This window comes from Rattus norvegicus, chromosome 5, assembly GCF_036323735.1.
Source record: "Rattus norvegicus strain BN/NHsdMcwi chromosome 5, GRCr8, whole genome shotgun sequence".
NCBI classification, from domain to species: Eukaryota; Metazoa; Chordata; class Mammalia; order Rodentia; family Muridae; genus Rattus; species Rattus norvegicus.
In genome coordinates, this window is record NC_086023.1 from 65,933,126 (window position 1) to 65,952,322 (window position 19,197).

The 19,197-nt window shown below is 47.5% G+C and overlaps 1 protein-coding gene across 1 annotated transcript in view; it reads right to left on the minus strand.

Annotated features, from left to right (window-relative positions):
- Positions 1-19,197, minus strand: part of Gabbr2 (gamma-aminobutyric acid type B receptor subunit 2) — a 340,623-nt gene that overhangs the window by 190,053 nt on the left and 131,373 nt on the right. The window contains 1 exon segment of the mRNA NM_031802.2: positions 3,936-4,106. Coding sequence (NP_113990.2) covers positions 3,936-4,106 — 171 coding nt within the window.

Genomic DNA, 19,197 nt, shown 5'->3' on the forward strand with positions numbered 1-19,197 from the left:
AAGCCTGATAGGTGATAACCCCAGGACACACAGTGTAGCCACATTGTCATTCCTTGTGTGGAGAGATACATGGTCCCAGAGCTTGCCTCCTGAATTCCTCGGGTAGTGAATGACCACTGGATGAGCACCACCTACATGGACGGGGGGGGGGTGTCTTTTAATTTCACCTTTGCTGTCTCTACCTCTGTTTCCAGAGCAACATCTGCTCGTACACAGGGGAAACCCGCTGCTGAAGTTGAAGCAAGTATGTAGAGTGGCAACATTGCTCGCAAAGCCAGGCTTATGGATGAGTTGGCCCCACATGAGTCATTCCTTTTCCGGTTTTACAGTCTCTAATCCAGAGAGGGCATGGCGGCAGCACACTTCTAGCCACGGATCTCTCGTTTGTCTCAGCCGTATTTCTAGGTCTGACACACATGAGGGTAAGCCCAGAAGGGCACAGTCTGAGGCTTCACAGCCTGTAAAGTTAGACTTGGAGATTCACTTGTCTGAGCCAGATCCAGAGCTGCCTGGGGGCCATTAGGCATCAGCTTTGACTCATGGGGACTGTTGTGTAGTTGTTTTCTCTAAGATTAAACATTTCATCTTAGAGGAAATCTTCTTAAGATACCGGATATTCTATGGAGAGGTGGAACATTTTATCCTGTGCAGAAACTCTTAAAGATCAGAAAGCAAACATTGTAAACTCTTCAGGAAGTCCCTAAAACCGAACAGACTCGCTGGGCCCCCTCCCTGCCTAGGCCTACATAAGAATGAGGACTGCTGAGCAAGACCAGCACACCTGCCTAGAGGAGGCTCAAGCTACCTGGAAAAGGCGCTGACCTCTTAAGCTGTCTGCAGGCTGTGCAGTATACTCCAGGCTTCCAGCCTTTGTGAGCTGTCACCATGCTGTATTAGGCTTTGGTGATTGCAGCTGCCTTTGAGTATTTCTGCTCTCACCTCTAACCTTATAAGTAACTGAATATACTCACTGGGTCACCAGTTGGGAATTAGTGGTATCAGTTCATCATGAATTTCCTATCTGGGGTAAGTAGGTTCAAATCTCCCAGGTGTATTGTCACACAATAAGAACTATAAGCTTGCAGGGGCAGTTGGTGCCACAGTTAGAATGGCCTCCAGCCTCTACCTGGTCCATAGCACCAGTGCACCAGTAATGAACTCTGGGATTACACCCCTTCCTCCAATCTCAGGCTGGCTTTCCATTCTTTCCCTCCCAGTGCACCTATCTGGAACAGAAGTGTTTAACACTGCCAACCGACTGGTTCCCTAAAAGGAACCCAGTTTCCTCTGCACTCCTGAGAAGCCATTAGCCCCTTGCCAGGGTCCAGCCACTGCACTCCAGTGGTACAGCCCAGACACCTGGCAAGGATGCCAAGGTTCTCAGGCAGAGGAGTCAGCTGGGCCGAGCACTTTAATCAAGAAGGGCCCTTGACAGCAATGTCACCCAGCCACATCCTGTGTTCTGGAGACTTCCCACTGAGATGCCAAGACCACAGCAGACAGTCCTGACAGAGCTGTGTGGAGACATTCGATATGGTACCAAACTGCCTGTACCTGACTCCAGCAAGGACAGCGTCACTAGGGAGGACTGTGTCATAGAAAAAGTAATGACCAGCAGCCGAGACGCAAGGCACAGCCATCTGCCCTCTGCCAGCGTAAGTTTCCTCATCTGCAACATGGGAGTCATCACCTCACCCTACAGGGCAGGAGCCTTGGGATGGCTGATGAGGGCAGAGGAAGGCAGCTTGATGGGGAGGGGAGCTTAGGGAATCTTCAAAGCACAGACTGATCTTTTGCTCTCTTTAGACCCGTGGCTCTCAACATGTAGCTCTTGACCCCTTGGGGAATCAAATGACCCTTTCACAGGGGTCACCTAAGACCCTCGGAAAAATACAGATATTTACATTATAATTCACAATAGTAGCAAAATTATAGTTATGAAGTAGCGACAAAAATAATGTTATGGCGGGGATCACCACAACCTGAGGACCTGTGTCAAAGGGTCACAGTGGTCCAAACCACTGCTTTAGACCAAGCTCCCCGAGTCTCGGATCTCGGAGGCTCTCTGCCATCATTTCCCAGGTGACTCTAGGAAGCTATGCCTGTAAAAGAAATGTCTGAAGCATTTAGTCAAACCTTTCTCTTCTCTCTTTAATTGAAATTCCTTTCTTCTTTTTAATTTTTAATTTTTAATTATTTATTTATTTATTTATTTATTTATTTATTTTTGGCGCTGGGGACCGAACCCAGGGCCTTGCGCTTCCTAGGTAAGCGCTCTACCACTGAGCTAAATCCCCAGCCCCTAATTTTTTATTTTTAAAAGGAGGTCTCATGTATCCCAGGTAAGCCTTGCTTTTGCTGTGTACCAGACAGAGGATGGCTTTACCCTTCTGGTGGCCTTGGCTTCATCTTCCTGGCACTGGGATCACAAGTGTGTATCACCCGGTTTATGTGGTCCTGGGGTGGAATGCCGGGCTTCAAGCATGCCACGCACGCACTGTGCCACCGAGCCACACCCCACTCCGGTTCTGGTCTGAACCATCTTCTGTCACCTTGGAGATGCTTTGAAACCTGGAACGTTGCCCCTTCCCTGCTATGGACCTCAGTTTCCCCTTCTACACAATAAAGAGATTAGGAGCGGTGTCTCTAAGGACATTTTGGGCTCCCACAGCCAAAGATGCTATTGGAGCAGGCACCCTGGAATCACTGCAGGGTTCCCCACTTGTTGGGAGCCCTGTCGTTGCTCTATAAAAGAGTCTGCCAGCAAGAGCCTGTTCAGGGCTTGGCAGAGAGTGGTTCCCACTGGAGGTCAAGGTCCCTTTGGTCCTCACCAAGGGCCTTGCCTGGGAACGCATGCCTGGCTCAGATCACCTCCAAACACTTCCAGCTCCTTCTGTGCAGGGCTTTACTGTTCACAGTGCCAGTTCACACACGTGCAGGGAGGTACTGGGGTGGGGGTAGGGGTTGTCCTTATTTTACTTCCGGGAATTGGAACGGCAGCTCAGAGCAGGGAGAGGGCCTTTCTAGGTTCTCACAGGCAACCACTGAGTGACTGCTGGGTAGAGAAAGAGGTCTGTGGAACAGGCAGGGGAGGCCAAGCCAGTAACTCCCAGCCCTGTCCCTTTCAAACCCGGCCAGAGCCCAGGACCACAGCTCCTGTGGAGGCTTGGCTGCTCCTCAGACCCTTGGGTGTGACCCTCCCTAACCCATGGCCCACGGGATGCTTCTAAGCCTCCCTGTGATTTGATCGGAAGGAGACTCCAAGTGGGAAGAGAAAAGGAGGTGGAGGAGATGTTAGAAAAAGAAAAACGGCAGGCCACCATTCTACATGGAGGGCCACCAGCTGCCGCTGGTGAGGAGGTGCCTAGATGGGAATTTTCTAGCATCCTGAAAGGGGATCAGCCGTTTTGGAAGTTAGTTCCTTTCCATTTTAATAGCCTATAACTTTTGGAAAGATAATACACACACCTAGGCCTGGGTGGAGGCTGAGGCACAAGGCTGAGAATGCCCCACTCCAAGTGGTTTGGTTCCATGAGCTATGACTCACCCATGTGCACGCGCACAACCCTATTAAACAGGGATTCAATTGAGGTCTCAGGACCCATTGCAGAGCCAATGAAAAGCCAAACTTTCGTTTCATATATATGGTATGAAGTCACCAGGGCGTAAATGTTGAAAAGCATTCTAGATGGGTGAATGCTAAACACCCCTGGGGGAGAGGAAGTTGAATGAGGGGTTGGGAGTAAAGAGAGCAGAGGAAGGGGTATAAAGGGGAAGGGAGAACAAGAGAGGGTGAGCAGGGTGGGACAGACTAAGGGGACAGTTTGGGAGAAGAAGACGGTGAGGGAAGGAGGGGCGCGGAGGTTACTGGAGCTAGATACAATAACACACGTATATAAATGTCATAGCGAACAATCCCACTGGGCTGGGAGTACCTCGGAGAAGCGCTGCACGTCCTGCGTGAGTGTGCCCACACGCCGCCAACGGAAGTGCTTCAGGAGCTTCAGGATGGCGGGGTTCACCGCGTTGTCTGACGGCACCGTCCGGAAGAAATACGGGTACTTCTTCTTATCCGCAAGAACAGGCGTGGTGGCGGCGAAGGAAAGCTGAGAAGACAAGAGAGGACACTTTTATGGGAGCCACGCACCCAGTCTTTATAGGCAGGCATTTTCATTCTTGGGACAAGTAGTTTTGCTTATTTTCATTATGGGAGTTGTGTGTGTCTTTGTGGTGTGTGGGCATATGGGTGCAGGTGCCCGAGGAGGCCAGTAGAGGGCGTCAGATGCTCTGGAGCTCGAGTTACAGGCAGATGTAAGGGCAGTCTTAAAGAGAACTCGGAAAGAATGTAAGAGAAGGAGAAGGGGTCAGATGGGCAGCAAGCTACACCTCCCCAAAGGAATGGAACCATCAATACTGTGATCTGTTTCTTTCCAGAACTTTCTCTGTGATCAGTGTTTTTATCACATTGATCTCTGTACACAAATGAATGGTTCCCCATGTAAGCAAGGAAACTTCTAGTCTGAAATTCTTTGTCATATTTTATTATTAGTATCGTCGTCTAGCATAGGAACACACCAGGTTTTGGGGGGGTCAACTTTAATTTGGGGACATTAAAATGGTTTAATTGGTAGTGCTGTTTGCTGCATTGGTTGTCATTGTCACATGGGCATCTTGGTGCATAGTGATTCCCCTCTATATTTGAGAATATATTCCACGAGATAGTCGGTGGTGTAAATGTTTTTACGTAATGACCTAGACACATGACCCCACCAGTAGAATGCTTGCCTGGCCACCGTGAAGCTGTGTCTTGTACCCCCAGCAAGCATAAATGCCTGTCATACTTGTACCCAGGAGGTGGAGGATCTCAAGTTCAAGGCTATCCTCAGCTTCATAATGACTCTGAGACCAGCCTGGGCTATCTGATGTTCTGTATCAAAAAGAAAAAAGAAAAAAAAAGTCTGCGAACCTTTAATATCTTCAAATTTAAATAATTTAAAAAGATTCCATCCACTTTGCATATATGCTAGTCAGAGATAATTAGAGGTCCAATCTCACCACAATCTTGTCAGCAGGGAATATGCATCAGTTTTTCTATGTAATTTTATAATGCGCTATCACAGAAATGGGATCCGTTACACTCATGGTTACATATACTGTTGGGCCTTTTTCCACAGGAGGCTCCTCAGGAGTGGGTCCTATTTTAGGAAGTGCCTTTGCATGCCTTCATCTCTGAGTAAGATGCCGGTCCTTTTAAATTGATTGTAAAGGCGTCATTTAAAATGTATAGCCTTCACACTCAGGCTGCCATGGTGGCCGCAAGCCTCATGTTGTTTGTCCTTACACGTGGTATTTTAATTTACACCCGGCAGTCAATCTGTCCATCCTCCCCTGTATCATTTCTTTGTTTCCTTTTAAGTGCCAGTAAGTTGTTAAATTGGATTTTAATTATCTGTCCAGCTTAAATGTCACTGCTTCCTAAGGCTCCCTCTGATCTCTGCTCTCCTCCCCTCAGACCCATCCACAGAAGGAAGCGGCAACCTTTTTGATCCTGGCAGGGAGAGGAGGGAAAAGCAGCTTCTGACTGCACTTCTCATTTGCATTCATCTCCGGGGGACAGAGGCTGTGCCTCCTCCAAGGTCTGAGAGCAACCTATAGCTCCTCTCTGGATGGAGCTAGCTTTGTCCCTTTCCCAATCTGACTCTTAACCTTCTTTGTCTGTAAAAGATCAAGGATGTGGTGGAGGCCCCTAACTTTCCATTTACGAATGGTTTGTGCTTTGTCTTTTGGTGTCATGCGTAGTCTTTTACCACATAGAAACGGGGTTGAAGCAGTGAGGTAGCTCAGTGGGTAGAGGTGCTTGCCACCAAGCTGGACAAAGCTCCATCCCTAAGACCCACATGCTAGAGACAGAGAACTCCTAATCCTGTACATACATGTGCCTGTGTACACGCGTGTGCGCACACACTCGCACACACACAAAGCAAACACGTACACACATACACACACATGCACATAAACACACATGCACAATATAAACACGTGCAAACACACATACATACACTTTCATACACACACACATGACCACGCACACACACAATGTACACACATGCACATAAACACAGTGCACACATACACAAATGTACTATTAAGTTTCTTAAAGGAAAAAATTTTGAGCCATGTTCGAAATTCTTTTTTTCCCCATTTACTTTTTTAGACTTTGTGCACTACTTAGAAAGGACTCTTCTACTTTGAGAGAATTTCTGTATAGATGCTCCCTCTCTTCCTTCTTCCCTCTTTTTCCTCCTTCCTTCCTTCTCTCCTCTTTCTGTTTCTTTTACTCTTTGATACAGAGAGGGAAGGCTGAAGCCAGCTTGCTCGCCTGATAGCTTCCTCTGTGTCTTCACGTGTTGCAGCAGCAGCACTAACTCTGTGGGCCCAGTCCAGCGCCCCAAAAGACAACAGTCAGGACCTACGAGCTATGATATAAAGTCTTCTTCACTGCTGCCTTTATTAACTTTCCATAGGGTTTCCCAGGGCAGGCGGTGGAGATCTGTCCTTCTATGGTCTGGAGCAGAGAGCACACAGCTACTCCCTAAGGCCCCTGGTTGTCCTGCACCCACTCTGGAGCACCCATAGACCCTACCCATTGGAGGAGATTATGCGATTATGCGATAACAGTGGTCTCTGTGTGGAGTTAGCCCCTGGAGAAACAAACTTCTAAGGTCTCCAGGGGTGTGAATAGGAATGGCCACAATAGGCTTATGGATTTGGATCATGGTCACAGGGAGTGGCACTATTAGGAGGCATGGCCTTGTTGGAGTAGGCTTGTCTGTGTTGAAGGAAGTGCATCACTGGGGGTGGGCTTTGAGGTCTCAGAAGCTTCAGGTCCAGCCTCTCTCTCTCTCTCTCTCTCTCTCTCTCTCTCTCTCTCTCTCTCTCTCTCTCTCCCTTTCTCTCTTTCTCCTTGCTGCTTGTGACCCAGATGTAGATCTCTCAGCTACCTCTCCGGCACTATGTCTGCCTGCATGCTGCCATGTTAGCCACCACGATGACAATGAACTAAACTGTAAGCCTCCAAACTGTAAGCCACTCCTACGAAATGCTTTCCTTTATAAAAGTTGTCACGGACATGGTGTCTCCTCATAGCAATAGAAATCATAACTAAGTCAGTCCCAAAGATGTTCCTAGATTGATATAGGAGATCCTAGATTGATAAAGGATATATGGCTATTTTTAAAATTGTAGGAAGACTCACACCAGAGGGAAGAATCTACGTGGAGTGGAATTCCAGCTAGACACATGGAAGCCTCCTAATTCTCTGCGCTGACCACACTGAAAGCCTGGCAGGAGAGGCAGTGAGACTCTGCACTGGGAGAGGCTGGACTTAGCAGTGAGGACCGAGAGGACCCGGCTGTCCACGGACCCTTCCGAACAGTGCAGGAAAGATTTACATGGGTATTTCAGTACACACAGAGGCACACATTTTTTTTTCCTGAAGAATCAAAACAAAACAAGAATCCAGGGCTTTATCAGATTCACAAACAGCACCCTACAATCCAAGCAAGATCTGTACACCTGCTTGCGAGTGACGCATTGACACGGGGTCCCACAGGGACCACAAGAAACAGCAGCTGTGTCCGGTCTTGTTCAACGTGGTGCTCACAGCTTTTAAGATTAGAACACTGTGGTAAGCCTCCTCCTCTCACCAGCTAAGAAGCGATTAGAGAAGTCTGGGTGTGACTATCTCAGACCTGGGGCATTGCAGATACCCACGGCATCCCCCAGGTGCGTGTCTGCTACACTTTGGGAAATACCAGTTTTCTGACGTGATTCTCTGATTTGTGCTCCCGCTGATGCTTTCCCGTTAGTGTCCCATTAGTTCCAGGTCCACAATTAATTGTTGCTCGAACAACCTCATATGTTTGCCCTGTAGGTAATTACAGTGGTTACTGTTCAGTGAATAAATGGTCCATTGTGTTTACAATGGGCTTGGAATACAATATCTGCCCCAGGTCTAAATCATGTTGGGTGCAAAATATTAACTGGCGATGACATTTTCTGCACCATTTGAGATAATACATACTTTGATTAGATTGCTTTACTGTTTCTCGGGCTTTAGTCTCCTAAACTTTCTTCCACGAGAAGGCTGTAGGTGTCTCATAGTTCCACAGGATTTCAGATCCGAGCAAGTCTGAGAAATCACCTTTGTGGTTCTTTATCCTGGCTGTTCACTGAGCAACTTGGTTCAAACCAACTAAGTCAGACTTTCTGGGCAGAGGCTTAGCAGTAATAATATTTAAAACTTGGTGGGGTTTGGGGGTAGGGGGCTGCTGTAGAGATGGCTCAGCGATTAAAAGCATGTGTTGCTCTTGCAGAGGAATTGGACTCCCAGCACCCACACATACTTGTAACACCAGTTCCAGAGTTCTGATGCCCTCTTCTGACCTCCACAGGTACTGCACACATGTGCACACACATACATACTAGCAAAACACCCACAGGCATAAAATTTAAACATAATAAATAAATAAATAAATAAATAAATAAGCCTTTAAAAGACTGGAAAGAGGATGCCCAGGGAGGGCTGAGAACCCCAGATAGACAGACTCTGTACCACGGTCATGAAGCAGATTGTTTGACAGAAATGATATAATCCTGAGACATCCATCAAAGCCAAGGAGCTCAGGTCCAAAGGCCTTCCAATACCAGTGTTCATTCTGGGCCCCATGCTGCCCGTCTGCTCCTGGGTGGTCTCCGGGCCTTCCCTAGCATCTGGCAATACCGGGGTTCCCGGATTAGCATCCTGACTTGAAGGCCTACACTTCCGGGCCCCCTGCCTTATTTCACACAACCAAATTAGTTTCTGAACAGTCTGTGATGGAAGCTTCCAACGAATCCCAAACCCCAGACTTATTGGAGAGAGGATTTTAAATTTTTAATTTACAGTTTTGTTTCATCTAGTTTGGCTGCAACTGTTTTGAGGATTTGGCCGGTACAGTACCTGGTTTGGGAGCTTGTGGAAATCTGGTTTGGCGGCCTTTTATAGAATCAACTTTTGTAAAAGTTCCACAGAGGCTGGGAAAATGATTCAATCTCTAGATGTAAGCTATGGAATTCTTTATTAGCCTACTAATGCATAATAGATACAGCCACCTAATTACGTTACTATCGTGTGCTTCGTGCCTTTGTTTTCTTGCTCTATCGAGGCCGAGAGGCTGTTACACTTTCCTCTTTTGTCTCCGAGCGGCTCGTGCATTTCAGCAGGTCTGGCTCTGTTGCCTTTGAATTTATGTTGTTCTGAGCATAAGCGTTCATCACAATTGTGTCTTTATTTTTCAGCCATGCGTAGCCTTGCCTAGTGTGAACAGCAGGTACTTAATAGATATTCACGGACGGCACCGAGAACTGAAATATTTATGAAGGCAAAATAAACCTCTGTCATTTACTGCTCCTTGTGCTGTATCTCACTTGATAGTAATAGCATTGCCCCTATTAACTTACGGCTCACACTTGCCCATCACGGCTTTGAGCTCCTTTTATTTATACTCTACCAAGATTATTATATCTACCTATGTAGATCACACAGATAGGTGATAGACAGAGACAGAGATGGACAGACAGGCAGATAGATGGGCAGACAGTTAGAAAGACAGACAGACAGATAGATTAGCAGATAGACAGACAGAAAGACAGGCAGATAGACAGACAGGCAGATAGGTAGGCAGACAAGCAGATCGACAGGCAGACAGACAGGGAGGCAGATAGACAGACAGGCAGACAGATAGACAGACAGGCAGACAGATAGGCAGACAGATAGACAGACAGGCAGGTAGATAGACAGACAGGCAGACAGACAGATAGGCAGGCAGATAGACAGACAGGCAGGCAGATAGACAGACAGGCAGGCAGATAGACAGACAGGCAGGCAGACAGACAGATAGGCAGGCAGATAGACAGACAGGCAGGCAGATAGACAGACAGGCAGACAGACAGATAGGCAGGCAGATAGACAGACAGGCAGGCAGATAGACAGACAGGCAGACAGACAGACAGACAGGCAGATAGACAGACAGGCAGACAGATAGACAGGCAGGCAGATAGACAGACAGGCAGACAGACAGACAGACAGGCAGATAGACAGACAGGCAGGCAGATAGACAGACAGGCAGACAGACAGACAGACAGGCAGACAGACAGACAGACAGGCAGACAGACAGATAGGCAGGCAGATAGACAGACAGGCAGACAGACAGACAGGCAGACAGACAGACAGGCAGGCAGACAGATAGGCAGGCAGATAGACAGACAGGCAGACAGACAGATAGGCAGGCAGATAGACAGACAGGCAGGCAGATAGACAGACAGGCAGACAGACAGACAGGGAGGCAGACAGACAGACAGGCAGACAGACAGACAGGCAGACAGACAGATGCTTCCAGGAAGTACCATGTGGCTAGATGGATAAACATATACACTTATTACTTAATAAGAATTACTTAACAATAAGCACTTGACCCTGCATTCCTTGTCTCATTGCCTCTCTTGCTCTTCTTACGTTAAACTTCATTTTCTGGGGTTCCCTTTAGAGCCCAGCTGTTTTCATCGCTTTTCTGGTTGTATGAATTTACCCTGCGCCAGGTACCAGCCTGAAGGAGCACCTTTTGATATCCTGAAGAAAGGAAGAGGTTGTAACCTTGTTGACCTGGCTTAACCCTCTGCTGCCTTGGCACAAGTTAGAAAGTTCTTGGCTGGGGCTGGGGATTTAGCTCAGTGGTAGAGCGCTTGCCTAGCGAGCACAAGGCCCTGGGTTCGATCCCCAGCTCCGAAAAAAAAAGAACCAAAAAAAAAAAAGAAAAAGAAAGTTCTTGGCCAATGACCTCTCTTTGCAAGTGCAGAGTGGTGCAGAGAAGGAAGCTGGGGCAAACCTGATGACTCTTCCCTTGTAGGTGCCTGGCTTTCTTTGCTTGTGGGTCTGAAAGGTTGTTTTTTTTTTTTTTTTTTTTTTTTTTTTTGTCTTGGAATTTAAACATTTTTTGGGTGTGGCATTCTCAGTTTGGTGTGGGATATAAGAAATTCTTCAGTTGATACTTTGAAGTCTTCAAAACATACAAATACAAAATAAGTATACTATATTTTAAGTATTTTACATTGTATATAGTTTTTGTGCACCATATTCTATTATATATTATGTGTGTTATATGCATATGTATTTATGTATATAGCATATATGTCACATGTCTGCCTCATATAATATCCATCTATATCCCTTTCATCTGGAACACGTAGTCATCTGACCATCTCTTTAGTCTCTAAATCCTTATCTGTTCTATTTTCTCTTGTGGTCCTTGTCTACTACGTGGTGGAAGAGTTTCTCCTTTTATTCTATCTGTATTTTGTTTGTTTGTGATACAGGATGACACTGGCCTTGAACTCTTGATCCTCTCACCCCAGCCTCCCATGTGCTGATTGACTTAACCTATAGTCTTATTACAGAGTCCGTGCATATTAACTTTTACTATTTTCTGGTGATACGGCCGTGTCATCCTTGCCACAGCCTCTGGTGACCACTGACCTGTTTGCTGGCAGAGTCTGAGCCTCTAAACCTCCCCTTCTCAACTGATGAGCACAGAGCATAATAGTGGTGCCCACCTTGTGCAGCCGTCCTGGGGACCAGCTGGGTGATCACCTGGGAGCACTTGGCACAGAGAGCTGGGGACACTATAGTGTCCACACCTGCAGTGTTTTGTGGGATCTGGACAGGAATAGCATGGTCCTGCAGTCTGAAGCCTTGCCTTTGCTCTGGCTTCACAGTGGCTACTCTGTGGCACACTACTGTGCAAACTGAAGTCTTGACGCTGGGATTCTAGGAGGATCTGCCACTGCTCCAGCCAGGTAGACACTTAAGTAGCAAGCTTGGAAGAGGTGCGGGGGATGGGAGGCTGTATTTGGCAAACAGATCCCTCTAAAGTTCCCAACTTTCTTAAAACCATCAAGACATGGGAGAGAACACACACACACACACACACACACACACACACACACACACACACGAAGACATACAAACATATACACAAATACAGACAGATGGACACATTATACAAGTACATACACACACACATACATACACAAATACATACACACATCCAGGCATAAATACATACAGAGAGAGAGAGAGAGAGAGAGAGAGAGAGAGAGAGAGAGAGAGAGAGAGTGCTACACACCAGAGTTGGGGACTTCAGGACTTGTTGCCATTCTGGTCATTAGAAAGCATCACTAAACCTCAAAATAGTTGGATCTGGATTAAGAAAATCCAAAACTTGCCTCATAAAGTAACAATCACCTTGAAGATCAGCAACCGTTTCTCCCTTCCCTATGATCTGGGTTAGCGACACCCTCAGTTACATAGTCAGGAAATTGAAACATGGTTTCTCTACGTCAAACTGCCCAACACCAGGTAACTAAATGGCTTTTCCCCTTCAATGTCACATGTCCTTCTGAATTCAAACAGATAATAAACACCTAGAAAAGTGTTGGAGAGAGGGTACTGCATTCTGGGAAGTGGAATTTTTATGGTCTGGAAAAAAACAAATCCTTGCAGCAGTGCATGATGGGAACTTAATATCCTAGGTTGATCCAGAGTAATAGAAAATTAGATATCGAGTGTAGACAATGATGTCACCTTACTACTGTAGATCATTACAAGATGAGCATCAGTTAGGCACCAAAAGCTTCTCTAATCCTTGCCCCTCAGGTTCCTAAGGAATATTCCCAGGTAAATGCAAGTAGACATCAAATAAATTGTCACGTGCTGTCTCCCCTAATGAGCTGCATCTGGAATGCACGGCCCTGCTTTAGAAGTAGCAGGTATTTTCCAAATGGCGATGCCGTGCCCCTGTGACATAAACCACACAAGGTGGGGAAGCAAGATGTGGAGCTGGTCTGATGTTATTGGGTTCTTTTTCTGCAGCCCAGCATAGAGCCTTGAGCCTTGAGGCGAGCATCGAGGGCTCATCCTTTCCTGGAGATGTGACAGAACTCGGTGGAGATAACATTTCTAGGGTTACTTAGAGCGGAGTTTTATCTCTCAGCTACAGAAGTTTCCACAGAGGGTGTGGATCGCTCTGGTAAACTCTGGGGCATATATAACTAAGAGAGTGGCATAGAAGAAGGCTCGGAGTGTTCTGTCCAGGGGGAGTTGTCTGGCAGTAGAATGCCTCTCAAGAGTTTAGGGTCTGCGTGCGGAGCTGGTCACTGTGTTAGCAGTGAGGCCCCGAATGGAGGCAGAAGTGGACAGTGAGGGGCCCTCAAGGACACTTAAGAAAGCAGAAGACTGGAGCTCCCCTCCCGAGGCCAGAAGGGCGAATCACTGGACTGGAGAAGTTACTGCCTTTCTCATCTCTGAAATTATGGCTGGACCAGAGCTTTCAAAGGTTCCTGGCAACCTTAGGCTTACGGTTCTTCCTCCAGCAGCGAAAGGAAATGATGAAGGAGCTTGTGGTTTGGAGGGGGAGGGTGGTTCTTTTTTAAAATCTGATTTAGTTAGACAATTGCCTCACACCTCACTCCTGTGGATAAATACATCTCCCAACCTCACTAACTTTATTAGATTCCAAGCCACTGACGATTCTTGTCTGAATGCAATTCTTTTTTTACCTGGTCTGGGGCACTTGTACTGAGCTCTTCTGCAGATATAAACCGTCCCTAGGGGTTGGGGTCAGCAGGGGTGGCCATGGTTGCTAAGAGCTTGGGAGGCAACTTGCGCCAGGTGGGAGGGGAGGCATGATGGAGACTTGCTCTTTTCTCTGCTAGGTTTTAATCTTCTGCAGTGGGTTTGCTGACTGTGTCTGTAATTAAATGAGGGAGGTGTTTGTCATCCTGGGTCCCTTTCAGCCACACTGAATGCAACACAACTTTCTCAGGGAGCTTCTGACAAAACAGTGTTTGTGGCTGGTGCCAGGATCCGTACAAAGACACCGGGCGTGTGCACTGGGAACTCAGGGGCACTTAGGGGCTGTGCCAGGCCACGGCTGCCCTCGAGCCCAGGGCCAAGGCTGTTTGGAAACTAAGTGCTTCAATTTCAATGTCGTGAGATTCATGTGGTACAGGGTGGCTGCAAAGTGTCCCCGAGTTAATGAGGGAGAATGAATGTCTGGCATGCTGGAGCTTTCTGCTTGAGGCCAGGTTCCCACAGAGGCCTTTGGGGTACCATGCACATGTATTAAATCCGAGTCGGAAGCGGCCTGGGCTACAGACACCTGGGGAGCCACATTCCTCCCGCCTGCTAATGGGGTTGCATTTTTCATCAATAAGATACGAACGACCATTCAACATAAGCCTCTCACCTTCATAGCCATTCCTCCCCATGCCCTACCCCCATCCCACCCCCACCCTGTGGGAACTCAGAACAATTAGAAAGGGAGGCAGGAGAGGCACTGCTGTCTTTGTTTCCTCTTGGAGAAACAGGCTTGAGAAGCATCGGTGAAGAGTGGTAAGGCTGGGCATTGCATTTAGATGCTTTGATTCCTTAGAGTTCCCCCCTTACGAGGAAGGAGAAGGCACACAGGAAGGACTGGAAGTGCACTCTCACTGAAAGTGCAGGGCAACCCTGGGAGGCAGCTGCAAATGCACACTGAAGTCTTTGGGTGAGAAGACTGAGTTCACAGGGGCTCCGCCATTTGCATGTGGTCACTCAGCAAAGTGGAGCAGGGAGAGAAGCTGGACAGTTCCCCACAGACTCACCTCACAGACTGCCATGCTACTCCCCAAAAACTTCCCCTAATACATTTGCTTCTTCATAATTGTTGTGTGTTCATGTGCATGTGCACACATGCAGGGGCATGTGAACACATGTGCCTGGTGGAGTGGGGGAGGTCAGAGGCTAATGTCAAGCGCCTTTCCTGATTAATTTCCTCACTGTGTGAGATAAGGTTTCCCACTGAACCTGGAGTACTGACTTAGTGGGGCTGGCTGGCCAGCAAGACCCAAGGGTCCAGCTGTCTCCCTCCACCCCGACTCTGGGTTATGGACATGAGCTTGGTATAACTTTCCTATAGGCACAGGGGATCGAACTCTGCCTCATTCCCCATATACCCAGCTCTTAACTGACTGGACTATCTCCCCACACTCCCTTTAGCCTAATTTTGATCTTCACAAATTTCACAGTCTAGGTGGAAGTGACTCGAACCCTCTGGTTTTGTAGATGGCAAAACAGAAGCTCGGAGAGTTGACTTAGATAAAGCCACGTGTCACCAGGGGCTGGGCCAGGGCTCTGTACTTTTGTTCTTAGAATATGGTTCTTCAGCTGTCTCCTGAGAGACTCAGCCAGAGTGTGACAAATACAGAGGCGAATGCTAGCAGCAAACCATTGAACTGAGAACGGGGTCCCCATTGGAGGAGTTAGAGAAAGGATTGAAGGTGCTGAAGGGGCTTGCAACCCCATAAGAACAACAATGCCAACCAACCAGAGCTTCCAGGGACTAAACCACCATCCAAAGAGTACACATGGATGGACCTATGGCTCCAGCTGTATATGTAGCAGAGGATGGCCTTGTTGGGCACTGATAGGAGGAGAAGCCTTTGGTCCTGCCAAGGCTGGACCCTCCAGTGTAGGGGAATGTGGGGGTGGGGAGGCAGGAAGGGTGGGTGGTTGGGGAGGGGAACACCCTCATAGAAGAAGGGGGAGGGGGAGGGGATAGGGGGTTTACTGACGGAAAGCCTGGAAAGGGGATAACATTTGAAATGTAAATAAAAAATATCCAATAAAAACTAAGACTGTGGTTCTTCCTCTTATGTACCAGGATGCTTTGCAGGGAGGCCTCTGCATGGGAGATGAGGACTCACTGTGCAGCTTAAGGAAGGGAATGGGATTTCCTTAGAAAATGTGGCACAGCACCAATGCTCTGTGCACGTTTCAATTCAGTGGCAGGAAACAGACATTTTATATGTACTTTTATTTTCTTCTCCTGGAATTGAACCCAGGGCCTCATACATGGTAGGTAACCACTCTGCCACTGAGTAATCTCCCCAGCTCTCCACCATTTTCTAACAAGAAAGATTCTTAAGGAGCCCCATGGAAACCTCCAAACCACCAGGTTACTGTTTCCTCTCTACAAACTGAGGGTAAGGCCTGTTACTAAAGACAACGCCTATAAAAGTCACAACCGTGGAACAGTTGAGCTGGTGCCTCCCTAGGTCTTCACCCTACTGACTGGTGTTCATGATACTGGAAGGGACGCTGCAGTCTACAGAGGAGCAAGGTAAGCGTTAACCCAGTCACGAGCCCTTCGATCCACCACGATGACCTGCAGGATCACTAGGGTAGCAGTGGTACAAAGCTTGTAGGAGAAACCAACCAGCATCTGATTGGGTTTGAGGCCCACTCCATGAGAGGAACCCATTCTTGATAGTGCTTGGGAGAGCAAGAATTCGAGGTTAGACCGGCCACAGTCCTTAGGGGAAATCTGAATGCTACTGCTCTGTTAAAGGGATGAAACCACAAAATGATTTCTCACAACTTTCTGTTCTTTCAGTCTTCTAGATCAATGTCTGACTCAGCCATTATCAGAGCTGCATCCTCGTTACTGGGTGATACCTGCAGCCACCAACACAGTGAGAGTGAGAGACCTTGCAGCACTCAGTTCTAAAGGGGATGTCTCCATCGAGTCTCTCCCGCAGGGCTCAGGGGACCCTGTGGAAGAGGAGGGAGACGTATTGTAGAGCCAGAGGAGATGGGAGACGCAGAGGAAACATGGCCTTGCAAACACAGTACGGCCAAGATGCATGCGAAGTCACAGACACAGAGGCAGCCTGCACAGGTCTAGGCCAGATGGGGTCCCAGTGCTAAGGGGGGGGGGGAGATTGGACACAAGCCCCATCCCTAACCTAGACGCTATCTCCAACTGATAACTGCTCACAAAGGAAAACTTAGTTTTCTCTAATGGAGTCGCACTAGGAATATAGACTACTCTCACAGACAGACACAGGCCCAGCAGCAGAGAGCAAACACAAAATAAACTCAATGGCATCTTTTTGATGTCATTGTCTTAGAACGCTTTGTCAGGGCATTTAATTAATTAATTAATTAATTACCTTTCAGGGCTTTTTTTTGTTCATTTCATTCTATGTCCAATTGTTTTTCATCTTATTAATATCTATGCATATACACATACACAAACGTATACATAGGTGCTTGTATTCAAATGAGAGAAAGAGAGAGAGCAAAGGTGCGGATTTGGGTGAGAAGGGAATTGGAGAGGCGTTGAGGATGGAGAGATTGTAATCATAACATGTTGTACTTTACAAGTACACGCATATGTGTATATATGTGTATGTTTTTGTTTGGGGGTTGTTTTGTTTTTCAGGGACTCTTTTATGTAGCTCTGGCTGTCTTGGAACTCACTTTGTAGACTAGGCTGGCCTCTGACTCACAGAGATCCACCTGCCTCCCAACTGCTGGAATTCAAGGCGTCTGGCACTATTCCCAAACGTGCTAAGTACTTTTTAAACTTTTCCTGTTGGACTGAGGAGGTATCCCAGTGGGTAAATGCCTGCTGTGCCTGCGTGAGGACCTGAGTTCAGGTCACCAGAACCTACGCAAAAGAAAGGTTCTGCAGTGACCAGGATGCTGGGTAGGTAGAGACTTGAGGGTTCCTGCAGCTAACGGCCCAGTCTAGCCAATTGGTGAGCTGCAGGCTCTGTGAGAAATCCTCTCTCAAAAAATAAGGCAGAGAGAGATTGAGGAAGATGCCCAATATCAACCTCTGGCCTCCAGCACATAAATACATGCGGGGACACACACACACACACACACACACACACACACACACACACACACACACACACTCACACACACTCACACACACACACTCACACACACACTCACACACTCACACACACTCACACACACACTCACACTCACACACACACATACACACACTCACTCACACTTAACTGTCAAGCAGAAACTACATTCCCGAGTGCACAATATTTTAATGTTTAATAATGAGACCAATTGCCTGTCGCCTGCTTTAAGAATTAGCTTTAATTTATTTATAGACAGTGAACAGCAAAGTAATTTACTTCTAGCTCTTTAAGAACCGTCCTGCTCTGCGACATTCTGAGGTCCTTAAAATTTCCCTCGTTTTCTCTGACATTTTACCTTTGTTTTATGTAAATAAGATCACAAAACAAATAGAGCTTTCTTCAACTCTTTAAGTTCGTTTCAATAAAAAGGAAAATGGAGGCTTTGGGGAACATCAGAGGCGCACCGGAGCCGGCTGGTGCGCAGGACTGAGTTCCGGGCATGCAGGCCGGGTCCGGGTGCTGCTTTCTGTCACTTGCAGCTTGGGACAAGTGACCTCCCCTTTTTTGGGACCTCTAGAAACAGGGTGAGCAAGGTGTTTTCAGAAACACAACGAGAGTCACAACAGCAGCAGCTTCAGCTGCAGATGGCCTTGGTAAATCCTGGCTTCTAGACATGACGGTCCCCGGGTACAGCTAGCGAGTGAGGCATTGTCTCCTATCGGTGTGTAAGTCACTGACCTTCCCCGCTCTCCCCACTAGGCAGACACAGTTCTTAATCAGCCTTTCCAAATCCTAGCCTCTCGATGGAAAAAAGGTGGGTTAATTACAAAAATAATAATGATTATATGGCTCTGCTAATTGTGTACAATTAGAATGTATGTCTTTAATTCTCCCCGAAACTTCTGGTAAAGTGTTCTATTTCCCTCACAGCTGTGCAGGTGACAAACTCAGGAAATTAACAAATTGCATTGGAGGTCTCTCAGCTCCCTAGACTCCTCTACACTCTGCTCTTAGCCTGTGTCTTTAGGGGGAACCGAATTCTTGTGTGATCACAGCCGGGAAGCCGATACCTTTTAATTACCACGCTGCAGAAATCGTACCTCCTCCTGTCACTTCAGCACCTCTAATTAGTCAATAGGTGGAAATCACAGCCGTGGGACGTGTATGTGGGGGGGGGTCAGTTTAATTCTTCAGTAGGAAAGGATGCAGGGTCACCAATCTCCATGAATGCACCTTGTCCTTCCAGCTCTTTAGACAAGCTCCTACACATCTGACAAGACCCGCTCACTGACACCTCCTCCAGGGAGTCCTCCCTGCTTTCCTGCTGCTGCTCCCACCGTTACTCAGTAGGGCACTGAGCAGTGAGGGGTAGTCAGGCCAACACTTTTCATGCCC